We start from the raw sequence: 26,869 nt of genomic DNA, 5'->3' as shown, positions 1-26,869 counted from the left end.
CCTTTGCATTCCTGAAGAAGGGCTCATGCCCGAAAGGTAGATTCTCCTGCTCCTTGGATGCTGCCTGACCTGCTGCGCTTTTCCAGCAACACATTTTCAGCTCTTATCCTTTTGTATGTGCCAATTGATAACCCTGTTGACAACCCCATCCAATGCTTTGCAGATGATTGAGAGTAGGTTGCTGGTGTCATAATTGGCCAGGTTGCATTTGTTCTGCTTTTTGTTCATAGGACATACCCAGGCAATTATTGGGTAAATGCCAGTGTGTTTGATGTACTAGAATAGCTTGGCTTGCGATGTAACTAGCTCTAAAGCATTAGGTTTCAGTATTATTATTGGAATGTTGTCAGGGGCCTTTTAGGTGGTAATTACTACAGATTTATATATCCTAAATCCGCACAATGGATGTATATTCTGGCATTTGTACTTTTTCAACACCTTAATCAAAGTCGTTTTAATACAGTTATTCAGTGTTGTTGAATAGTTGTTTCTCTGACTCTTTAAACATAAACTGACAGTTCAAAGCTATGTCATATTTGTCCCTTTTGTTTTTATTATTCATTGCTGGAGTTTTTAATTACCACTTACAAAAACACATAATTCAAACTACCTTTGAACTATATACAAAAAGTAGTTAAAATCATTCCTGAGCCCTTAACTGTCATATCTCAGAATTTGATGCAAATTTTCTGAAGTGCCACATTTAATTTGAAGTTTTCATATTTACTTGTCGTGATTACTTTTAACAGTCTGTTCAATTTAGTGGCAGAAACCCTAATAACATTTTCCTTGTTTGCTGTTTCTATATCAGGAGTAAACTAATCTAATAATGACTTTATCCATCAGCTTACCTTTGCATAAGACACCTATCACTCACTTTCTTTCAAACTCTGGGGCAGCCATGATGCATAGCTACTTCATTGTGGGATAAGTTTTTAGTATGTTCATTGATAAGTAGATTTAGATTGCATATTGATCACTCAGTGCCATTTATAGAGTGTACTAGATTCTATGTATGTTAAATCTATATGTTGGCACTTGATTGAATATTACCAACTAAACAAAAAGTGCTTGATGATAAAAAAAATTGGTATCATTGTAATCATATACATATCCATGTTTGTGCTTTACAATAGGTCTGCAAGGTGGAAATAAAGCTGATGTTACTATTTCAATGCAGCCTTCTCAAGGTACAGAAGAAGATTGGGAGAAAATAGCTGAAAATGAACCACAACAATTACAAAATGAAAGCGACCAAAATAAGAATAAAGTGTTTCTGTATGTGCAGTCACCAGAGAGGGCAACTCATTTCTGTGCTCAAGGCAATCCAGAGTTGAAAAAAAATGAAATTTATGAATATTTTAATCAAGATCATAGAAGCTCCCAGAACAACAGTTCTACTGTAGAACGTGAAACCCAGCATTATGGTAGTGAAGGATGTAGTGAAGAAGGATATGAAGAAGATGTGATACAACCAAGAACCTTGAATGACATGACTGTTATGACTGACAGGACGAGCCCTTGGTCGAGTATTTTCTCAGATTTGGAGGACAATTATAAGCTTGAGTGTGAAAGAGAGGCCCAGAAGCCAATAGGAAATGGAAGTCTGGCTGCAGAAGTGCAAGTAAATCCTATCCATGTACATGATGAGCTGTTTATCGAGAGATTGCAAAATGAGAATTATAAACCAACCAGCAATATGGAAGCTGGTGAGTCCTCACCACATGCAGAAAGATCACGATCAGTAAATGAAGGAACAGATATTGATTTGCCAGACAGAAATGTAATTCTCCAAAGTGAACAATTCACACATACAGGATTTCTAGAAATACAGTCCTCAGATGATCAGTATTCTGTTTCCTCAAGTCCTGACAAAGCAGAAGAGCTAATGCAAGAAAATGCAAATCTTACAGGACATGACAGTTTTCAAAGTAGAACATTTGCGATCACAGATAGGAAAGAAAGATGTTTAAAAGTAAAGAATATTCTTGAAGATTGTCACCATGCAAACAGCATCAGTGAGGTTGGAAATGAAAACCAAGAGTCCTCTGAAACACAGACCCATGAAGATTCACAGTTCTCTAAAGCAGGTGGGGAATATGTTCGGAGGATGCATGAAGAGAGTGCAAATAAAGATTCAACAGACGATACACATTCAGTCATTTTGTATCCTTTTGTAACTATAACTGATTATATCTTAAACTTTGAAGGGGAGGTGGTTTAGTAGTAAACCAGAACCTGAGAATTTAAGTATGTAGGCACATGTGTTTGAGTAGCACTATGTTAGATGATGAAATCTGGAGTTAATAAAAATCTGGAATTAAAAGCTAGCCTAATGATGTTCACTGTAGATTGTCATAAAAGCCTATTACGTTTACTAATGTCCTTTATGGAGGGAAATCTGCTTCTGCTAGGTACCTGCTTGTGACTCCAGAACCATAGCAATGTGGTTGACTCTTATCTGCTTTCTGAAATGTCCTGGCAGGGCAATTAAGGATTGGCAATAAATAATGGGCTGGCCAGTGATGCTTGCATCCCATGAACAAATTCCATGCACATTCATTCCGAATATATTCCAAAGAAAGGCTTTATGAAATTTTAATTCTGTGCAGTTAACCAAATGCTATGATTCTTTGTCTAATAATTGCTATTAGACGTTTTGTAATTAAATAAGATGATAGCATTCATGGATTAACTCACCAACTCTGTGATCTAATAATTTAGTATGGCGGTGGGGTTGATTAATAGCTTTTACAAATGTTCAAGACACTTTATAAATAATAATTGGTGGTGGTCACAAAGTTGAGATTATTATTTCAGGATTGGAATTCTAAGCGCTCTGTGGTGGTTCAGAAGTTCTTTTCTAAATTCTTTAATGGGATCTGGGGATCACAGCAAGGCTAGCATTTGCTGCTTTTCCATGAATGCCCTTGAACTGAGTGACTTGCCAGACCACTTAAGACATTTAAGGACTCAGTCACATGGTTGTGCATCTAAAGTCTCATACATGCCAACACGGATCAAAATGGCACATTCACCTCCCGAAAGCACGTTTCGTGAACTAGATTGTTGTAAAAAAAAAACCCATCAGTGATAATATTATGCCTTTATCACTGAGGCTAGCTTTATATTGCTGATTTATTAATAAAAATTAAATTCCACCATCTTCAGTAGTGGGATTTGAAACGAGTAGGACCATGGATTACTCAGACAGTGACATGAGCACTTGTTTCACCATTCACCAGTTTTGCTCAGAATATCCAGTACTGTTGTTATTTCTCATTGATCCATCATTATTTATAGTCAGCATAGAAGTTTTCTTTTTGTTTTAATGCATGCCATTATTGTAATTGATGGAACTAATTGAGAATAAACACATTTGATCAAGTTTAACTACACCCAATCTGGTCAGAAAGGTTTAAATTGGGAAAGAAATGGAATTTTTTCTCATTGTGCAGTAGCCTATACTGAAGAAATTATAGACTATTGTGCTCTAATAAAGCTAACAAATGTTAATAATCTTTAACATCTTTATTCAGACCTGATCCAGTTATAATTCCAAACTTTTTTCTCCCACCAAGTAATTTGGAAGCTTCAATGAGGGTGCTCAATGCTGCACAATCATTCCAAACTGCTGCAGCAGATCCAGTAAGTTTGAATTGTTCTTTTGCTCTTATTGCACTGATCAAAACTTGCATCCATTTCATTAAACATTATGTATTAACTCCATGGTACCAAGTATATTTTGTTTTAACTGGCACTTTATGAACCAGCACTCTTGCTAAAACGGTAAAAATTATGTACCTCAAATACCGCAAAGTTTACTGTATTATTCTGTCCTGTTATTATACTTTTTAATTTATTTATCTCAATGTAACTGAGTACACTTGTTGCTCAATCAAATGGTCACATAAAAATTCAAATATCTCCTCAAATACCATGATCCACTGGGATCTCCAAGTAATCAGATGAGGGTGCAAGTGAGAATGCACTCTGCAGGTAAATTTTATCTAAGGCAAAGTTGCATTATTATTTAAGTGATTTATGTTGTAACAACGATGTGTATGCTCTTTTTATTACGGTTCTGTTACTTAATGTATATTTTTACATTGGTTTGTGGACTCTTTGATTATCTGGAATATTTGATCAATCAGCTTACTCCTGGTTAAATAGGTGTCAGATAATAAATGTTTATTGCACTACATACAAACATATGAATCATGAACAGGATTGGACCATTCAGTCCCTGCAGCTACTTTGTCATTCAGTGACACCCTGGCTATCTGAATGTATCCTCAAATCAATGCTTACCCATGATAACTTTTCATCCCGAGAGGGCATGGTTTAAGGTGAGAGGGGAAAGATTTAAAAGGAACCAAAGGGGCAACTTTATCGTGCAGAGGGTAGTGTGTGTAGGGAATGAGCTGCCAGAGCAAGTGGGGTGGAGGCTGAGATAATTACTCCACTTAAAAGGCATCTGAATGGGTATATGAATAGGAAGGGTTTAGAGAGGTATGGGCCAAGTGAAAAACTGTTGACTCTGCCCAATTACCTTGAACTTATCCAAGTGCTCTGTAATAACTTGTTTCGTAACAGCTTATAACATTTTCCCTCAGAAAGATGTTTAGCTAATTGGCCTATAGTTTCCTGCTTTCTATCTCCTCTTTTTGAATAAGGGAGTTGCATTCTACTATCTTTGGCTGTGTTCAAATCAAAGGATTTTTAGAAAATTAAAACTGACACATGAACGAACATTCTGACAAGCGATTTCTTCAGGATTATAGGCTGAAGTCCATCAAGATGCACATAAATGCCAGCTTGCAGCTCCAATAATTTACTCAGTGCCACCACTTCTCTGGTGAATGATTTTCTTGAGTTCCTCCCTCCCATCTAGTTTCTGTTGCTTCTGGGATGTAACTTATACCCATTATGGTGAAGACTGGTGCAAAATGACTGCTCAATTCATCTGCCATTTCCTTATTTTCCATTATTCTCCAGTTTCACTTTCTATAGTGCCATCAGTCACTTTGTTAACTCATTTCTTTAAATATTTATAAAGCTTAACTATCTGTTTTTGTGTTTCTGGCTAGCAGACTGCTTTGTCCTGGGTATTGTCCAGCTTTTTGAGTGTTTTTGGATTGACACTAATCCAGGCAAATGGAGAGTATTCCATTATTCTCCTGACTTGTGCCTTGTAGATATTGGACAAGCTTTTGGCAGTCATGATGTGAGTTACTTGCTGCAGTATTCATAGCCTCTGACCTCCTCTTGTAGCCACTGTGTTTAAGTGGAGAGTCCAGTTGAGTTTCTGATCAACGGTAATCCTCAGGATGTTGATCACGGAGGATTCAGTGATCATAATGCCATTCAATATCAGGAATTAGTGGTTAGATTGCCTCTTACTGGAGGTGGCCGTTGCCTGACATTTGTGTGATGCAAATATTACTTGCTATTTGTCCTCGCAAGCCTGACTATTGTCCAGATCTTGTTGCTGCTACAGTATTTGAGGAGTCATGAATGCTGCTCAACATTATGTAATCGTCAGTGAATATCCCCACCTTTGACACTATGATGGAGGGAAAGTCATTGATGATGGTTGGGCCTGGGACACTAACCTGAAGAGCTCCTGCAGAGATGTCCTGGAGCTGAGATGACTGACCTCTAACAATCATAACCATCTTCCTGTATGCCAGAGCTGACTCCTAGAGAGTTTGCGTCCTGCTACCCATTGATTCCAGTTTTGCTAGAGGGCTTCTCTATACCACACATTCTTATTGTGGACTTTGAGTAATTCAAGTACTTTTAGAAGCTATGTTTTTCTATGCTAGATTTTTTTTTTCTCTCTTTCACTCTGTAACAAACACCTAAAATATCTGTCCCCCAATTTGTGGACACCACCTCCTACTCTCCCAACCATGACCTCACTTCATAACCAAACCATCACCTCCCAGACCATCCACAAAGTCATCACCTCAGGGGATCTACCAATAGTCTCCAACCTCATAGTCTGGGAACTCCGCACTGCCAGGTTCTACCTACAATCGAAAATTCACAAACCTGACTGCCCAGTTGACCCATTGTCTCAACCTGTTCCTGCCCACTGAACTTATCTTTGCATACCTTGACACCGTCCTGTCCCCCTTGGTCTAGGAAGTCCCCACATATGTTCAGGACACCACCCATGCCCTCCACCTCCTCCATGACTTTTGTTTCCCGGCTCCCAACGCCTCACCTTCACCATGGACATCATTCACTGTACACATCCATCTGCCATGACAAAAGCCTCCAAGCCCTCTGTTTCTTCCTCCCCTGCCAATCCAACCAGTACCTTTCTACTAAAACACTCATTCGATTAGCTGAACTGGTCATCACGCTGAACAATTTCTCCTTCGGATCCTCCTACTTCCTCCAGACGAAAGGGATAGCCATGGGCACCCGGATGGGCCCCAGCTATGCCTGCCTCTTCGTCGGATATGTAGAACAGTCCATCTTCTGCAACTACACTGGCACCATCCCCAACCTTTTCCTCCACTACATTGATGACTGTATTGACCTCGTATTCCCATGAGGAGGTTGAACAGTACACTACCTTCACAAACACCTTCCACTCCGACCTCAAGTTCACCTGGGCCATCTTGGACACTTCCCTTCCTTTCCTGGATCTCTCCATCTCCAATTCGAGCGACCTACTTAACATAGACATCTACTACAAACCCACCGACTCCCACAGCTACCTGGACTACACTTCCTCCACCCTGTCTACTGTAAAAATTCCTTATCTGCTCCCAGGAGGACTAATTGTGCCATAGAAAATCCCAGATGGCCTTCTTCTTCAAGGGCAGCAGTTTCCCCTCCCACGTGGTTGATGATGCCTTCCAACGCATCTCATCCACTTCCCGCACCTCTGCCCTTTAACCTCACCCCTCAAATTGCAACAAGGACAGAACACCCTGGTCCTCACCTTCCACCTCACCAACCTCTGGATATATTGCATCATCCTCCACCATTTCTGCCACCTACAAACAGACCCTACCACCAGGGATATATTTCCCTCTCCACCCCTATCTGTGTTCCAACCATTCCCTCCGTGACTCCCGGCACCCTCCCCTGCCACTGCAAATCGTGCGTCCCTCAGCTCCGTCCAAGGCCGCAAAGGATCCTTCCACATCTGACAGAGATTTACCTGTACTTCCACACACGTCATCCACTGTCAGTTGCTCTCGATGTGGTCTCTTCTGCATTAGGGAGACAGGACGCCAACTTGCAGAACGTTTCAGAGAACATCTCTGGGACACATGTTCTAAATAACCCCACTACCCTGTTGCCAAACACTTCAACTCCCCTTCCCACTCTGCCAAGGACATGCAAGGCCTGGGTCTCCTTCACCGCCAAACTCTGGCCACTCAACGCCTGGAGGAAGAACCCTCATCTTCCGTCTGGGACGCTCCAAATACACGGGATCAATGTGGATTTCACCAGTTTCCCCATTTCCCCTACCCCCACCTTATCCCAGATCCAACCTTCCAACTTGGCACCGTTGCAATTCTGAGAGAGTGTGGCCCTCAGCTGAGGCAGGACTGACTGTAGAGAGGTTAGGTCCCGGCGCATTGCTGCGAGCGTAGAGCGGAGGATGTTGAAGGAGAACCGTTGCTGGTGTTTTCGAATCTGTAGTCTATACTGTTTGTCCTGTTCGGATCCAAACTCTGCTGGTTTAAAGGTGGTCCGAAGTCCGTGTGTGATGAGTTGGTTACGGAGGCAGGCACTGAGGAAGCAAATGTGGCTGTGGTAGCGAGTTTGCTTCAGGACATGGTTGAAGAGCTTCAGGGCAGAGGAAATGACCTGGGAGTTGCAGTGGGAGAGGGACTCCCTGAGATTCTTGTAGAGACAGGAAGAAAGCTTCTTCAAGGCAGTCATCCTTGCAAGAGAATTTGCAGTAGGGTTAAAATCAATTCGGCCAATACTGTTCTCTCTTACTCTTGACCAACAGTAAAGTTATGGAAATGTCATCAACAGTGCTATCAAGTAGCACTTGCACAGCAATAATCCGCTCCATGTCACCCTCTGAGTTCTTTGCAGCCTTCGTTCAAACATGGACAAAACAGCTTATTTTCAGAGAAGAGCTGGAATTGACTGTCCTTGACATCAAGGCATCATTCAGTTGGATAGAATAGAAGTGCTTTTATAGTTATGTGCACACGATGTAATTTCACTGCTTTGGCACCATGTTAGATGCAAGGTACTAGGTACAGATATTTTAAGTGGAAGAGTGTGGTGCTGGAAAAGCACAGCAGGTCAGGCAGCATCTGAGCAACAGGAGAGTTGATGTTTCAAGCATAAGCTCTTCATCAGGAATAAGAGGTGGCCCAAGGGGGCTGAGAGATAAATGGGGGGTGGGGGGGGGGAGGTAGCTGGGAATGCAGTAGGTAGATGAAAGTGGGAAAGAAGGTGATGGGTCAGAGAGGAAGGTAGAGTGGATAGACAATAGGTGCAGGAGTAGGCCATTCTGCCCTTCAAGCCTGCACCACCATTCAATATGATCATGGCTGATCATCCTTAATCAGTATCCTGTTCCTGCCTTATCTCCATAACCCTTGATTCCACTATCCTTGAGAGCTCTATCCAACTCTTTCTTAAATGAATCCAGAGACTGGGCCTCCACTGCCCTCTGGGGCAGAGCATTCCACACAGCCACCACTCTCTGGGTGAAGACGTTTCTCCTCATCTCTGTCCTAAATGGTCTACCCCGTATTTTTAAGCTGTGTCCTCTGGTTCGGCACTCACCCATCAGCGGAAACATGTTTCCTGCCTCCAGAGTGTCCAATCCTTTAATAATCTTATATGTCTCAATTAGATCCCCTCTCAGTCTTCTAAACTCAAGGGTATACAAGCCCAGTCGCTTCAGTCTTTCAGTGTCAGGTAGTCCCGCCATTCCAGGAATTGACCTCGTGAACCTATGCTGCACTCCCTCAATAGCCAGAATGTCTTTCCTCAAATTTGGAGACCAGAACTGCACACAGTACTCCAGGTGTGGTCTCACCAGGGCCCTGTACAGCTGCAGAAGAACCTCTTTGCTTCTATACTCAATCCTTCTTGTTATGAAGGCAAGCATGCTATTAGCCTTCTTCACTACCTGTTGTACCTGAATGCTTACCTTCATTGACTGGTGTACAAGAATACTCAGATCTCTTTGTACTGCCCCTTTACCTAAATTGATTCTATTTAGGTAGTGATCTGCCTTCCTGTTCTTGCCACCAAAGTGGATAACCATACATTTATCCACATTAAACTGCATCTGCCATGCATCTGACCACTCACCTAACCTGTCCAGGTCACCCTGTAATCTCCTAACATCCTCCTCACATTTCACCTTGCCACCCAGCTTAATATCATCAGCAAATTTGCTAATGTTATTACTAATACCATCTTCTATATCATTAATATATATTGTAAAAAGCTGCAGTCCCAGCACTGATCCCTGCGGTACCCCACTGGTCACTGCCTGCCATTCCAAAATGGAGCCGTTTATCACTACTCTTTGTTTCCTGTCAGCCAACTAACTTTCAGTCCAAGTTAGTACTTTGCCCCCAATACCATGCGCCCTAATTTTGCTCACTAACCTCCTATGTGGGACTTTATCAAACGCTTTCTGAAAGTCCAGGTACACTACATCTACTGGATCTCCCTCGTCCATCTTCAGAGTTACATCCTCAAAAAATTCCAGAAGATTAGTCAAGCATGATTTCCCCTTCATAAATCCATGCTGACTCTGACCTATCCTGTTACTACTATCCAGATGTGTCGTAATTTCATCCTTTATAATAGACTCCAGCATCTTTCCCACCACTGAGGTCAGACTAACTGGTCTATAATTTCCTGCTTTCTCTCTCCCACCTTTCTTAAAAAGTGGTACAACATTAGCCACCCTCCAATCCGCAGGAACTGATCCTGAATCTATCGAACTCTGGAAAATAATCACCAACGTGTCTATGATTTCTCGAGCCACTTCCTTCAGTACCCTGGGATGTAGACCATCAGGCCCCAGGGACTTATCAACCTTCAGACCTAACAGTCTCTCCAACACCAGTTCCTGGCAAATATAAATTCCCTTAAGTTCAGGTCCTTCAGCCACTCAGAGAGATTGCTTGTGTCTTCCCCAGTGAACACAGACCTGAAGTACCAAAATCAATTCTTCTACCATTTCTTTGTTCCCCGTAATATATTCCCCTGTTTCTGTCTTCAAGGGCCCAATTTTAGTCTTAACCATATATTTGCCTTTCACATACCTAAAAAAACTTTTACTATCCTCCTTTATATTTTTGGCCAGTTTACCTTCGTACCTCATTTTTTCTCTGCGTATTTCCTTCTTAGTAATCCTCTGTTGTTCTTTAAAAGCTTCCCAGTCCTCCGTTTTCCCACTTATCTTTGCTATGTTATACTTTTTCTCTTTTAACTTTATATGTTTCTTAACTTCCCTCGTCAGCCACGGCTACCCATGCTCCTCCTAGGATCTTTCTTCCTTTTTGGAATGAACTGATCCTGCATCTTTGCATTATACCCAGAAATATCTGTCATTGTCCCTCCACTGTCACCCCTGCTAAGGTATTGCACCATCGAACTTTGGCCAGCTCCTCCCTCATAGCTCCATAGTTCCCTTTATTCAACAGAAATATTGTCACTTCCGATTGTACCCTCTCCCTCTCAAATTGCAGATTGAAGCTTATTGTATTATGGTCACTACTTCCCAATGGCTCCTTCACTTCGAGGTCCCTGATCAATTCTGGTTCGTTGCACAATACAAGATCCAGAGTTGCCTTCTCCCTGGTAGGCTCCAGCACCAACTATTCTAAGAATCCATCTCAGAGGCACTCCACAAAGTCTCTTTCTTGAGGTCCAATACCATCCTGATTCTCCCAGTCTACCTGCATGTTGAAATCCCCCATAACAACTGTAGTAACATCTTTGCGACAGGCTAATTTCAGCTCCTGATTCAACTTACATCTGACATCCAGACTACTGTTTGGGGGACTGTAGATAACTCCCAAGAGGGTCTTTTTACCCTTAGAATTTCTCAGCTCTACATCCCCTGATTCTAGGTCCCCCCGTGCAAGGGACTGAATATCATCCCTTACCAACGTGGCCACCCCACCCCCTCTGCCCATCAGTCTGTCCTTACGATAGCACATGTAGCCTTGAATATTCATTTCCCAGGCCTTGTCCACTTGAAGCCACATCTCAGTTATCCCCACAATATTGTATCTGCCAATTTCCAAAAGTGCCTCAAGCTCATCCATCTTATTTCTAATGCTTCGTGCATTCATATGTAGTATTTTTAATTTGTTACTGCCCTCACTCTTCCCATCAACTCCTACTTCACTAAACCTTACAGCATGATCCCTTTTTGAGTTTTCTGCTTCATTGATACAGTTGTCTTCCTTGACTTCCCTTGTTCTAACTTTCCCTTCATTTTCCTTCTTAAACATCCTGTTTGTCCCCTCCCCCTCCGCTACTTCGTTTAAACTTAGCTGTGTTGCAGGAGCAAACCAGCCTGCCAGAATGCTGGTCCCTAACCTATTAAGGTGCAAACCGTCTCTCTTGTATAATTTATGCTGACCACAAAACATGCCCCAGTGATCCAAGAATTTAAATCCTTGCTTCCTGCCCCAGTTCCCCAGCCACACGTTCAAGTCCATTATCTCCCTGTTTCTGGCCTCACCAGTCCAAGGAACTGGAAGCAAACCGGAGATAACCACCCTGGACATCCTGCTTTTCAGCCGCCTTCCTAGTTCTCCGAAGTCCCGCTGTAGTATGTTCCTCCTCTTCTTCTTGACATCACTTGTGCCGATATGTACCACCACCTCTGGCTCTTCACCTTTGTCCTTGAGGATTTCCTGCACTCTGTCTGTGATGTCTTTAACCCTGGCACCAGGAAGGCAACGAACCATCCTTAAGTCCCGCCTGCTGCCACAAAAACCCCAGTCAATTCCTCTCACTATGGAGTCCCCTATTACCACGGCTCTGTGCGATGTCCGACACTTCCGCTCTGCCTCCACGCCAACTTTTGATTGACAGACCTGGCCGCCTCGCGGACTGGTAGTGTCATCTGTCTCTACTGTTTCCAAAAGATTCAACTTGTTCCTGACAGGTACTTCCCCCGGGGTCTCTTGCACCTGCCTCCTCTCTGCCTTCCTCATCGTCTGCTCTCTTCTGGTATGGTTGGTGTAATAACCTCGCTGAAGGTCTTGTCCAGAAAGTTCTCGTTCTCTCGGATGAGCCTAAGGTCCTCGAGTTCTTTCATCAGTGCTGCAATATGCTCTGTCAGTAGCTGAACGTGCACACACTTTCCACACTTACACGAGCCAGACACACTAGAGTCGTTGACCTCCCACATCAAGCACATAGCACACTAAACCAGCTTGGCAGTCATGTCTTCACCCTCTTCAAATGTGGCGTAATCATTTCACTCAACCTCCTTGCCAAAGACTCCTGAGCTAAAGCCTCACTCTTCAATCCACAGGAACTTCCTTGGACCCTCTTTTTGGGGCAAGTCTGTGGGCTTTTAATTTAGGTTAGAGGAGGAGGTTGGGAGGGAGGCCTTACTTTGTAGGACCTGGGGTCTAGAACACACCCACTCAAATAACAATCACTTACCTTCCCGACCAGCTTTGCACTCCGACTTCACTTCCGCCCATCTCCCGCCGCGCTCTGCTGCAAAAAGACAGTTGGCGTCGAGGTAAGTTCTTAAATAACAATCACTTACCTTCCCGACCGGCTTTGTGCTCTGACTTCACTTCCGCCCAGCTCCCGCCGCTCTCTGCTGCAAAAAAAATAGGTGGTGGAAAGGAAGATGGAACAGGCAGTGCTGGAAAAGCACAGCAGTTCAGGCAGCATCCGAGGAGCAGTAAAATCGACGAATCCAGAACTTGGCACTGCCCTCTTGAACTGTCCTACCTATTTCATCTTACTTCCCACCAATCCGCTCCACCTTCCTCTCTGACCTATCACCTTCTTCCCCACTTTCATCTACCTACTGCATTCCCAGCTACCTCCCCCCGCCCCTCCCATTTATCTCTCAGCCCCCTTGGGCCATCCCTTATTCCTGATGAAGAGCTTATGCTTGAAACATCAACTCTCCTGTTGCTCAGATGCTGCCTGACCTGCTGTGCTTTTCCAGCACCACACTCTTCCACTTAAAATATCTGTACCTAGTACCTTGCATCTAAGATGGTGCCAAAGCAGTGAAATTACATTGTGTGCACGTGACTTTAAAAGCTCTTCTATCCAATTGAATGTAGCCTTGATGTCAAGGACAGTCAATTCCAGCTCTTCTCTGAACATCAGTTGTTTTGTCCATGTTTGAACGAAGGCTGCAAAGAACTCAGAGGGTGACATGGAGCGGATTATTGCTGTGCAAGTGCTACTTGATAGCACTGTTGATGACATTTCCATAACTTTACTGTTGGTCAAGAGTAAGAGAGAACAGTATTGGCCGAATTGTATTTGTCTTCCATTTTGTGTGCAGGGCATTTCCATATTGTCAGATAGATGCCAATGTTTTAACTGTACTGGAACAGCTTGGCTAAGGGAGCTACAAGTTCTGGAGCATAAGTCGTGAGTACTATTGCCAGAATCTCCAGCCATTTCTTGCTATCACATGGAGTGAATTGAATTTACTAAAAACAAGTTTTTGTGATACCAGCAACCATCTAGATGAATCACCCAATTGGCACTTCTAGCTGAAGATTGCAACAGTGTTTCAGTATTGTCTTTTGTCCTGATGTTCTTGGCTGTTCCATCATTGAAGATAGACAGGTAGGAGGCTAGAAGAACACGGCAAGCCAGGCAGTATCAGGAGGTGGAGAAGTCAACATTGCAGCTGAAACCCTTCTTCAGGACTGAAGGTGGGTGTGTGGGGAGATGCAGATAAAGGGGGTGGTGGAGACAGGATGGTGAAGTGGGGATAGATGACATGAAGCAGTGAAGTGGGGATAGATAACATGAAGCAGTGAGATTTCATTGGGTCCGGAGTCAATGTTGAAGACTCCCAGAGCAACTTCCTCCTGACTGTATGCTATTATGCTGCCACCTCTATTGGGTCTGTCCTGCCAGTGGGACAGAACACATCTCTGTATGGGATATTATCTGTAAGGTATAATTCCGTAAGTATGACTATGTTGCTTGAGACAGCTCTTTCAATTCTGGCACAAGATTTAACCCCAGGTGTTAGTAAGGAGGACTTTGCAGGTTTGACAGGGCTGTTTCATTTTATGGTGCCTAGTTCTGTCCAGTTTTATTTCTTTGTTGGACTTTGTAGCAGTTGATACAACTGTGTGGCTTGCTTGGCCATTTCAGTAGGCAGTTGAGCGACGACCACATTGCTGTGGGTCTGGAATCACATGTGGGTCACACCAGGTGAGGATTGCAGATTTTCTTCCCTGAAGGAAATAGACCGAGAAATTACAAATGGAGTTTAATATAGATAAATGTGAGGCCTTACATTTTGTAAAGGTAAAAACAATGACTGCAGATGCTGGAAACTAGATTCTGGAGTAGAGTGGTGCTGGAAAAGCACAGCAGTTCAGGCAGCATCTGAGGAGCAGGAAAATCGACATTTCGGGCAAAAGCCCTTCATCAGGCTTTTGCCCGAAACGTCGATTTTTCCTGCTCCTCGGATGCTGCCTGAACTGCTTGCTTTTCCAGCACCACTCTGCTCCAGAATTACATTTTGGAAAGTCAAATCAAGGTTGGAGTTTCATGGTGAATGGTAGGGTCTTAAGTAGTGTAGTGGAATAGAGGGATTTTGGAGTTCAGGTTCACCGAATCTCTGAAAGTGGAGTCACAGGTAGACAGGGCAGTGAAGATGGTTTCGGCACTCTGGCCTTCATCAGTCATGGCACTGAGTGTAGAATTTGGGAAGTTTTATTGCAGTTGTACAAGATGTTGGTGAGGCCGCACTTGGAGTAGTGTGTTTAATTTTGGTCACCTTACTATAGGAAGGATATTATTAAACTGGAAAGAATGCAGAAAAAATTTACAGGGATGTTGCTGAGCAGAAAAAATTTACAAGGATGTTGCTGAGATTCAAGGGTATGGATAGGGTAAATGAATACACACACACCTCTCCTCCTCCCCCCCCCCCCCCGGGAAAGAATGAAAGGGAACCTGAGGGATAACCTTTTTACATAGGGTTTTATGCATTTGGAATGAGCTGTTAATGGAAGTGGTTGAGGCTGGCATACTAATAACATTTAAGAGGCATTTGAACAAATACATGGATAGGAAATATTTAGAAGGGTATGGGCCAAGTGCAGGGAAATAGGATTAGCACAGACGGACATTTTGGTCAACATGGGCCAAAGGGCCTGTCTCCATGCCAAAGGACTCTATGACTATAAGGACATCAGTTAGCCGGATCAGTTTTTCTGGGAATCAACAATGACTTCATGATTATCCATAGATTTTTAATTCCAGATTTTTTTAAAAATTGAAGTTGTATTCCACCATATGTTGTGGCAGGATTTGAATCTGAATTTCTGGATAAATAGTCTACTGATAGGCCATCACTTTACCACTGGCTGGGCCAGTTCATTGATAATTGCCAGCATCCTGATAATGGGGGATCCAGTAATGACAATGCAATTGACTGTCTAAGATAGGTTATAAAATTCTTATTATTTTTTATTCATTCTTGTGATGTGGACATCCCTGGCTGGGACGACAATTATTGCCCATTCCTAGTTGTTCTCGAAGCTGCATTCTTTTCCAGGTTAGGATGATGAATGGTTTGCAGGGGATCTTGCAGGTGATGCTGTAATCTGCTGCCCTATCCTCCTAAATGATAATGTTCATTAGTTTGGAAGGTGCTATCTAAGGAGTGTTATTGAATTTCAGTAGTGCTGCTATTCAGCATTGGTGATGGAGAGAGTGAATATTTTTGGACATGGTGTCAATCTAGCAGGTTGCTTGATCTAGGATGGTATTATGCTTCTCAAAGTGCACTGATCGAGCTAAGTAAGGAGTATTTCATTACACTCCCGACTTCTAACATGTAGATATTACAAGCCGAACTACGGCCATCCTGGTCTGAAAGTGCCCGATCTCATCTGATCTCGGAAGCTAAGTAGACTCATGTCTGGCTAGTGCTTAGATGGGAGACTGCCTGGAAATACCAGCTGCAGTAGTCATAATCAAGGACCCCTGCCACCCGGTTATACTCTCTTGCACTCTTTTCCATCGGGCAGAAGATACAAAAGTTTAAAACTATGTATCAACAGATTTAAGAACAGTTTCCTCCCCATTGTTATCAGACTTCTAAATGGACCTCTCATATATTAGACTTCATCCTTCTGTGTAGTTGTAACACTGTATTCTGCATTCTGTTCTATTACGCTGATGTACTTATGTAAGGTTTGATTTGTCTGGTTAGCATGCAATGCAATACTTTTCACTGCATCTTAGTATGTGTGATAATAAGAAATCAAATCAAATATTGTGCAGCCTTTTAGGATTTGGGAGATGAGCTACTCACTGCAGAATTCATAGCTTCTGTCCTGCTCTTATAGCCACAGAATTTATGTAGTGAATCCAGTTCAGTATCTGGTCATGTGAACAATCTATACCATTGATTATTTGATTGTCTTAAAACAAAAGAGAATTTCACAGAATTTTTCCTGATGTGATTCTGTACCTATTTTTAAAACTCATGATGAGGATAACTTTACTGGGAATTTGATGAATATTTCATCAGGTTATTCCATAAGTTGGTACAATAAGCCTGATTTTTTTTTTGTTAACTCTGCTTTTTGTAAATTCTTTCCAATCAGTTAATACTAAAAGTATTTTGAAGAAACAACCTCAAAACCATCACCAAGAAATTTAGAAGGGGATAGGAGAATCATAAATTGGTCTGTGAAGTGGTGCACTTTTGATATATATAGCAGGCGGGAATGAAGCCTAAATGGAAAGCAATGGGAGATGGAGGGAAATTTGTGTTGACAAGAAGGAGATTAGATTAGATTAGATTACAGATTACATTACACTGTGGAAACAGGCCCTTCAGCCCAACAAGTCCACACTGACCCGCCGAAGCACAACCTACCCATACCCCTACATTTACCCCTTACCTAACACTACGGGCAATTTAGCATGGCCAATTCACCTTACCTGCACATCTTTGGACTGTGGGAGGAAACCAGAGCACCCAGAGGAAACCCACGCAGACACGGGGAGAACGTGCAAACTCCACACAGTCAGTCGCCCGAGGCGGGAACTGAACCCAGGTCTCTGGCGCTGTGAGGCAGCAGTGCTAACCACTGTGCCACCATTGTTCTGGAACATGACTCATACTTCACCTCTATCAGGTTTTAGATCTGGCATTAGTGGTTTGTTTTCCATGATGTAATTAACTACACCTTATATTATAAAATCTCCTTTTGGTAGAAGAGGAACTTTGTACTGGAAAGGTGCAGTTTGATTTCTGGATTCAACTGAAATGCAACCACATAATTGGACAACGTTGCCCTGCACGCTTTTATTTCCTTAATATGTGGCTGCCAGTTCTCTTTCACTATTTGTAGCTATGTCACTTGTTTTATCGGTCATGTTTGTGTAGCACTTTTAAAGCAAAGTAACAGTTATACAAGACACTGTTCTGGTAAATCAGGAAGAATTGTTGCCTGGGCTGATTTGCACTTTGCAAATTTCTTCCTGTTCCAGTAGATGACAGGGAGTGATGCAAAAGCCACAACAGTTGGGTGGGAGTGCGAAATGAGCTTGCACGTCTTCTCCTTTCTCATGTCAAAATCGGAGTGCCACTATCCAGCAACATTATATAAATTTTGACGGAAAAAGAAATCAATTGCCTTCTCAAGTGCAAATTGTTTTTAATGTACCTTCTAGAGCATACCTCTTGCAAGGACATACCCAGGAAAGTTGTGTACACCCTTAAGTAGTTGATAATTTATTGCTACTTTGTACTGAGGCTTAAAAACATGTTTGTGCCAACTGTAAGCTAAATTAAGTGCTGAAAATAACCTGGCCTTTTCTGCTTCATGACAGGCTCCTTGCTGGAATATTATTATGTACTTTTATTACGTAACTGGTTTCTTATTACAGTATTCTGAGACACAATGTTCCATTAGTACTGTTTACTTCATTCCGGCTGCCCTGAAGGCTTACAATTGCAATCATCTCTCTTGTGAAATCTCTAGAACAGAAATATGCATCTTGAACATGGTAAACAGACTACTTTTTTTTAAAACATCATCATTATATGAAATAAATCAATGCAAGTCTCAGAAAAATATTTCTTGCCCATTTGGCATAATTGTTCCATCTGTTGGAAAAAATTGGATTCTTCTGTATGAAACTATTGCATTTCCACATTTCCTTAAATAGTCTTAAATAACTTGTCCCAGAAAATTCTTAGTTTGTCCACAATTTGAAGGTGGAGAGATTTCATTTATCTAGTTTCATTTCATAGCCTTAACAGGAATAAAGGTCACATATTGATAATTAGAACTAGTTGGAGCCAGATCCACTTGTTTTGAAGGCTGAGGTGTCATCAGCTGTTCAACTAGTTGAAGCCAACATTTTATTTTGCAAGTCAGCTGATCAGGAAGGTAATGAGGAAGTATGGGGGAGGGAAAGGAGCCCAGTTCGCTACTGACTGTTGCTCATTTCTGTACAGCAAGCTAATAAAATGCAATTGAAATGCAGTAACTAGTGTTCTCGAATTATATAAAGTTTAATTAAACTAAAACTCATGGTAATTTTAAATGCCATAGCTATAGGTGTACCTAATTCTGCAGGAGGTCTTTATCAAGACAAACATGAGAGAGAGATTTTCAGTTCAAAAATTGTTTCTATTATGCTTACATCATTCAATTTTGTTTTGAGGATGGTTCATTTTTCACACCTGATCATTTGAACGTTTTGTTATTAAGATATCATTTAATTAAACTGAAACTGCAGTATGGATTACGATCACTTTGCTCCATGAATTTGTATTTATCAGTGTTTACTTTAAATAATCAAGACAGTTTTATCCCACAGATTTATTCTGTTATGATTGCGTCCTACTTCTGATAATTAAAAAAAATAAAGTCAAGAAGGTGTCATGATTTGGAGAGGAACTTGGAGGCAATGGTATTTCAAAGCAACTGATGCTCTTCTCTTTCTAAGTGAAGAGGGTTGTAAGTTGGGAAATGCTGTGGAATAAGCCTTGGTGGTTTGTTATAGTGCAGCTTGTTGTTGGTACTACAACCACTGTGCACAATTAGTGGAGAGAATGGAAGTTTAAACTGATCGTTGGTGTGAACATCAGCCATTTTTTTGCCAAGCTTCTTGAATGTTGTTATATTTGCAAATGTTAAAGAGATGTTTGATCTTGAATGCAGAGGTTTTAAAAAGTTGAAGATAAGGAATTTGCTGTGGTAAACACAGTATTTGTGTGGCTTCTCAGTTGAATTTCTGATAGTGGTAATGTTGTTAGCGGGTGACCCAACAATTATGATGTCATTAATGTCTAGGGGCAGGTGGTGGGACACTTTCTTATTTTAGATTAACAGTGCCTTACACTTGAATATTGTGTATTTCACATACTAGTTAACAGCCAAAATCTACTGTAAATGTATGTTTTCAGGGATATGTTGCATGTGAACATCAGCCGATTCACTATATGCAGAACACTGCTGAGTCTTCAATGAACTGCTTCACTTCTGCTTTTATGAGTAAGGGTAAGGGGAGGATATGAATGTAGTTGAAGGTAGTTGGAACTAGAATGGTATTCTATCAAATTCTTGTCACAATTTTCTGCGCTTAAGATAATTAAGCTCAAACAGCACATCTTCCTTTATACTAGGTATGATTGATGTTGCTACATGTTTTCTCCATGATCCACATTGTCTTCAGTTTTATTTGAGATCTTGGTTAGATCTTGCTAGATATCAAATTCAATTAGTCTAATCTTGTCTCTGGAATTCAGCTCTTGGGTCCATGTTTGGACCAAGTTTGTAATAAGGTCTGAAGCCAAGTGACGTTTTTGGAACACAAATTGAGCGTTAGTGAGAATTTATGCCGATGACTCGTATCATTTTTTTTGATGATTGGGAATATTCTGATAGGATGATAATTGGCCAGATTGAATTTGTTCTGCTTCTCCAAGCAGATAAGATCAGTTGATGCCAATATTCTTGGCCTCTGAGCCAGGAGGCCCAGGTTCAAGTTCCACCTGCTCCAGAGGTGTGTATAACTTCTCTGAATGGATTGATGAAGTATCTAACTGTACGGAAATGTCCTAGCTGGAGGTACACAAGAAGAGCAGATTCATAAGCACAGCAGCTTGGTTGGCGGCAGCACATGGAGCCTTTCATTCAGTTCATTCAGACATTTCTCAGTGTCACATAAAATGAATATGAATTGATGTGATTGTGAAGGCCATGGGTATAGAGGAAGAATGTTCATCCAATCATTGCTACTGGCTAAAGCTGTTTAACTCCTGGCCCACATATACCTTTTTTTCAATACAAATTGTTCAATCCACTTCATTTACTTGACAGTGAAAACTCAAATACCATTTACACCCCTTCTGAAAATCCTGCCTCTTAAAACAAGAAGGATTTGTGGCTCTTTAAGAAGAAAAATCAGAAACTTCTCTTCAACTCCTCAAACAATCATGCAAGGCACAAGAATCCACATTTCTCTGTGATACATTACAATCTCAGCTAACCAATAGCTTTTACCATCCTTGGTCCCAGAACCTGTGGGCGGCACGGTGGCACAGTGGTTAGCACTGCTGCCTCGCAGCGCCAGAGACCTGGGTTCAGTTCCCGCCTCGGGCGACTGACTGTGTGGAGTTTGCACGTTCTCCCCGTGTCTGCGTGGGTTTCAACCGGGTGCTCCGGTTTCCTCCCACAGTCCAAAGATGTGCAGGTTAGGTGAATTGGCCATACTAAATTGCCCGTAGTGTTAGGTAAGGGGTAAATGTAGGGGTATGGGTGGGTTTCGCTTCGGCGGGTCGGTGTGGACTTGTTGGGCCGAAGGGCCTGTTTCCACACTGTAATCTAATCTAATCTAAAAAAAAACCTTGCCAAGTTTCATCGAACATAGAACAGCACAGCACAGTACAGGCCTTTCAGCTCTTGATGTTGTGCCAATTTTTTATCCTACTAATTTTTTATCAAACTAATCTACATAACCTTCATTTTACTATCCGAGTCACTTAAATGTCCCAAATGTGATGTTGTGAAACTTGAAAGGATTCAGAAAAGATTTACAAGGATGTTGCCACGGTTGGAGGATTTGAGCTATAGGGAGAGGCTGAAAAGGCTGGGTCTGTTTTCCCTGGAGCGTCGGAGGCTGAGGGGTGACCCTATAGAGGTTTACAAAATTATGAGGGGCGTGGATAGTATAAATCAGCAAAGTCTTTTCCCTGGGGTCGGGGAGTCCAGAACTAGAGGGCATAGGTTTAGGGTGAGAGGGGAAAGATATAAAAGAGACCTAAGGGGCAACATTTTCACGCAGCGGGTGGTACGTGTATGGAATGAGCTGCCAGAGGAAGTGGTGGAGGCTGGTACAATTGCAACATTTAAGAGGCATTTGGATGGGTATATGAATAGGAAGGGTTTGGAGGGATATGGGCCGGGTGCTGGCAGGTGGGACTAGATTGGGATATCTGGTCGGCATGGACGGGTTGGACCGAAGGGTCTGTTTCCATGCGGTACATCTCTATGACTCTGTGTATCTGACTCTATTACCACCACTGGCAGTGCATTCCACACACCCATCACTCTCTGTGTAAAGAACCTACCTCTGACATCTCCCCTAAACCTTCCGCCAGTCACCTTAAAATTATGTCCCCTTGTGATAGCCATTTCTGCCCTGGGAAAAACTCTCTGATTATTCACTCTATCTATGCTTCTCTTCACCTTGTACACCTCTATCAAGTTATCTCTCGTCCTTCTTTGCTTCAATAAGAAAAGCCCTAGTTCCATCAACCTTTCTTCATAAGATATGCCCTCCAGTTCAGGCAGCTTCCTGGTTAATCTACATACTTTGTATAATGAATTGACCAGAACTGAACACAATATTCTAAGTATGATCTAACCAAGGCACTAAAAAATTGCAGCATAACCTCGCGGCTCTTAAACTCAATCCCCCTGCTAATGAAAGCCAGCACATCATATGCCTTCTTAACAACCCTATCAACTTGAGTGGCAACTTTGAGGGATGTATGGGTATGGACCCCAAGATCCCACTGTTCCTCCACACTTCCAAGAATCCTACCTTTAACCCGGTATTCTGTATTGAAATTCAACCTTCCAAAATGAATCACTGCACATTTTTCCAGGTTGAACTCCATCTGCCACTTCTTAACTCAGTTCTGCATCCTGTCAATGTCCTGTTAAAACCTACAACAGCCCTCCATGCTATCCACCACTCCACCAACCTTTGTGTCATCATCAAACTTACTAACCCACCCTTCCACTTCCATATCCAAGTCATTGATAAAATCACAATGAGCAGAGGTCCCAGAACAGATTTCTGCGGAACACCACTTGTCACTGAGCACCAGGCTGAATACTGCCATCCTCTGCCTTCTAAGGACGTCGTTTCTATATCTAGATAGCCAAATATCCCTGCATCCCATGCCTCCTTACTTTCAGAATGAATCTACCATGGGGAACCTTTTCAAATGTCTTGCTAAAATCCATGTGCACCATATCCACTGCTCTACCTTCAAAGCATTTTGTCACATCCTCAAAGAATTCAGTAAGGTTTGTGAAGCATGATCTGCCCCTCACAAAGCCATGCTGGCTATCTCTAATCAAGATATGGTTTTGCAAATAATCATAAATCCTGTCTCTCAATAATTTGCCCACCAACAACGCAGGACTGACTGGTCTGTAATTCCCAGGATTATCCCTATTCCTTTTCTTGAACAATGGAATAACATTTGCCACCCTCCAGTCATCTGGCACTACTCCAGTGGACAGTGAAGAGGCAAAGATCATAGTCAAAGGTGCAGCAATCTTTTCCCTCATTTCCTGTTGTAAACTTGGGTATTGTCCATCTGGCCCAGGAGACTTATCAATCCTTCTGTTTGTCAAAATTTTCAGCACATTCTCCTTCTTAACCTCAATCTGTTTGAGCGCATCAACCTGTCTCATGCTGTCCTCATAAATGTCAGGGTCCCTCTCAGTACTGAATATTGAAGCAAAGTATTCATTAAGGACCTCCCTTACCTCCTCCAACTGCAGGCACATGTTCCCCTCCACTAGCCCTATTCATTATAAGAGATTAGACCATAAAAAATCGGAATGCAAGTCTGCCATTTGTATCCTCGAGTCTGCTTCACCATTCAGTAGGACTATGACTGATCCAATATTCCTCACATCCACTTTCCTGCTTTTTCCACATAACTCTTGATTCCCCGACTGATCAAGAATCTATCTCAGGGCCTTAAATACACAAAAGAACTCTTTCCCCATAGTTCTTTGTGGCAAGGAGATCCAAAGGCTCTCAACCCTCTGAAAGAAGAAGTACCTCCTTATCTCAGTCTTACATTTGTGTCCCTTTATTCTGAGACTGTGCCCTCTGGTCTTAGATTCTCATATGAGATGGGAACATTATTTTTCTGCGTTTACCCAATCAAGTCTCTTAAGAAACCTTCAATGAAATCAACTCTCATGCTTCTAAACTCCAAGGAGTAGAGTCCCAACCTTAGAAGAAGAATTTTAGAATCCCTACAGTGTGAAAGCAGGCCATTTAGCCTGTTGATTGCACATGACCCTCCAGAGAGCATCCCACCCAGATACACTCCTATCCCTGTAACCCTGCATTTCCCATTGCTAATGCACGTAACCTGTACATCCCTGGACACTATGGGTAGTTTAGCATAGCCAATCCACCTAGCCCTCACATCTTTGTACTGTAGGAGGAAACCTACGCAGACAGTTGCCCAGGGGTGGAATCAAACCTGGGTCTGTTTATAAGACTTTCCCTTCATACCAGAGATCATCCTCGTGTATCTACTCTGAATTGCCTCCAATGAAATTATATCTTTCCTTAAATAAGGGGATAGAAATGCTCACAGTACTCCACATGTGGTCTCACCAGCATTTTGTACAGTTGCAATTGAACTTCTCTACTTTTCTCCTTCATCCTCCTTGAACTAAGGGCCAACATTCCATTGGCCTTCCTGATTCCCTTATAACAACCTTGTACTCTGCAATCTGATGCAAAGGAATTGACTATGAGCATTTCTATTGTAATTTACTTTGCCGATCTTGAGGAAGGGAATTGTGAAAATGATGTTTTGAGCTATTATTTCATTTTCCTTCCCATTCTGTTTATTCATTGCAACTTGTCTTGCCTATTGTTTGTTATATCCAAAAAATAATATTGTTTCTGTTTACATCCATGTTTTGTCTCGCACTTGGTCAAAAGCCTACATAATATTCTCTCTTTCTTCGACTTTTTTCAGTGAACTATTCTTTCCTCCCAAACTCTTTCTCCTGTCACCCAATCAAGCAACTATTCACTTTTTCAAATATTTTTCACCTACCTCACCGCTCAATTTCTACCAAATTTATCATTTTAACCAATATCTTCCTTCTTTCCCATCACCATCCAAGACTTCAATCACATGGAGCAAGTCCTGCTGCTCAATATGTTCCAATGGATGCATCATTGATTTTGCTACTGTTTCCAAATAAATAGTAATGATTAGAGGCTTATTCTTATGTTTCTCAATCATCCTTTAACCCCTGATACCTGGACAGCCCTAACCTTTCTGTTCAATTCGCCTCAGTTGTTACTGCCCTTCCCATGCACAGTTGGCAGAAGAACATGTACAGCCCCATGACATATTTTTGGCTGAAGTGTCCACTCACTCATACCCAATGTTCTTTTTGTCCATGGTGTATTGTGAATAATTGAAGTCATCTCCTCAAATTCCAGGAGCAGCAATTACTGTTTTCTATGCTGTTGCACTTTGGAACTTTGGAGGAAAAAAGATCAAAACAACGGAACTTCTAAAAGGAGAAAGACAGATAAAAGGTAGTGAGCACATGGTCAGTGAAGGAGAGGGAGAAAGAAACCTCCACACCTAACTGACACAGCAGTGAATCTGTACAGTTACTGCCTTTGCTGTTTGAGTCCATATATCTCTGGACAATGGAGTGCGTCTTGGAAAAATTAACAAACAGTGAAATTTACATTTGACCTTGGAGAAACCTGTGTGGGTGAGCTCACAGCACAGGAAAAGATAAGTGCATCGTTTTTACCATGTAACGTTGCTGCAAGTCTTCAGTAGTGAGTAGAGCAGGTTCCTTCGTGATTATATGTTTTATTGAGATCTGTCTCTTGATTAAATTTTAAAATATAAACCATAAGTGCTAAGTTAGCCTGGAGCACTTTTTTAGCGCTAAATGATGGTGCTATTTTCTGGGTCTTTAAATTGTGATGGAGCAAAGAGGGTCTTTAGCAGAGTGATATGCTCTTCCAGTTGGAGTTTAGGGAGAGTTTCCATGTTACTGATGATTATGTCTGCAGGATGTGTCTTTGGTTGCAAATCCTATCGGACTGTGTGGATTGGTTGGAGCGGCAGTTAGAGGCAATGAGGAATTTCCAAGAGCTAGGAAGTGTGATGGATGGAAGTTAGAGGAAGGAGAAAAGCCGCAGATACAGTCAGGTAGATGGATTAACTCCAGGAAAGGGAGGCAGGTAGTGCAGGCGTCTTCTGTGGCTATCCCCATTTCAAACAGGTATGCTGTTTTTGGAAAATGTGGTGGATAATGGATTCACTGGAATGTAGCAAGAGCAGCCAGGTTTTGGTATCAAATGTAATGATGGGTACAATTGATTATGATAGGGGACTCTCTAGTCAGAGGCACAGACAGGCATTTCTGTGGCCAGCAGCAAAAAATCAGAATGGTGTGTTGCCTCCCTGGTGACAGGGTCAAGGATGTCTCAGAGAAGGTGCAGAATATTCTCAAAGGGGAGAGGGACCAGAGTCATTGTACACATTGGAGCTAATATCATAGGAAGGGAAGTGGATGAGATTCTGAAGGAAAAATATAGAAAGTTAGGCAGGAATTCAAAAAGGAGGTCCTTGAGGGTAGTACTATCTGTATTACTCCCAGTACTACGAGCTAGTGAGGGTAGGACTAGGATAATAGAGCAGATGAATGTGTGGCTGAGGAGCTGGTGTATGGGAGAAGGATTCACATTTTTGGATCATTGGAATCTCTTCTGGGGTAGAAGTGACCTGTGCCTCTGGACTAATATACTGGCAGAGATTAGCTAGAGTTGCTCGGAAAATTTAAACTAGTAATGTCTGTTGGGGGGAGGACCTAGAGAAATAATGAGGAAAGAGATCAATCTAAGACTGGTACAGTTGGGAAAGCAAGCAAGTCAAACAGGAACAAGGTGGGACTGATGAATTAAATTGCATTTACTTCAATGCAAGAGGCCTAACAGGGAAGGCAGATGAACTCAGGGCATGGTTAGGAACATGGGACTGGGCTATCATAGCAATTACAGAAGCGTGGATTGTGGGTGGACACGACTGGCAGCTAATGTTCCAGGATACAAATGCTATAGGAAGGATAGAAAGAGGGGGCAAGTTAAGAGGGGGAGTGGTGTTTTTGACAAGGGTTAGCATTACTGCAGTACTTAGGGAGGATATTCCTGGGAATACATCCAGGCAAGTTATTTGGGTGGAACTGAGAAATAAGAAAGGGATGATCACTTTATTGGGATTGTATTATAGACACCCAGTAGTCAGTGGGAAATTGAGAAACAAATTTGTAAGGAGATTTCCGTTATCTGTAAGAATAATAAGGTGCTTATGTTAGGGGATTTTAACTTT

At 42.1% G+C, this 26,869-nt stretch overlaps 1 protein-coding gene across 6 annotated transcripts in view; it reads left to right on the top strand.

The window, feature by feature from the left end:
• c2cd3 (C2 domain containing 3 centriole elongation regulator) overlaps positions 1 to 26,869 on the top strand; it is a 222,277-nt gene that overhangs the window by 136,280 nt on the left and 59,128 nt on the right. For all 6 annotated transcript variants that reach the window (XR_015757475.1, XM_087988324.1, XM_087988325.1 and 3 more), the window contains 2 exons: positions 1,137 to 2,166; positions 3,540 to 3,648. Coding sequence is in view for 5 of the 6 variants with exons in the window: in XM_087988324.1 (XP_087844450.1) it covers positions 1,137 to 2,166; positions 3,540 to 3,648 (1,139 nt within the window). In the remaining variant the exon portion in view is untranslated. The remainder of the gene's footprint in view (positions 1 to 1,136; positions 2,167 to 3,539; positions 3,649 to 26,869) is intronic.

The sequence above is a fragment of the Chiloscyllium plagiosum genome, unplaced genomic scaffold (assembly GCF_037043375.1).
Source record: "Chiloscyllium plagiosum isolate Xiang-an unplaced genomic scaffold, Cpla_swu_hap1 HiC_scaffold_6, whole genome shotgun sequence".
NCBI lineage: Eukaryota > Metazoa > Chordata > Chondrichthyes > Orectolobiformes > Hemiscylliidae > Chiloscyllium > Chiloscyllium plagiosum.
Note: the sequence above shows the minus strand (reverse complement) of the source record. Positions and strands in the feature narration are given on the sequence as shown.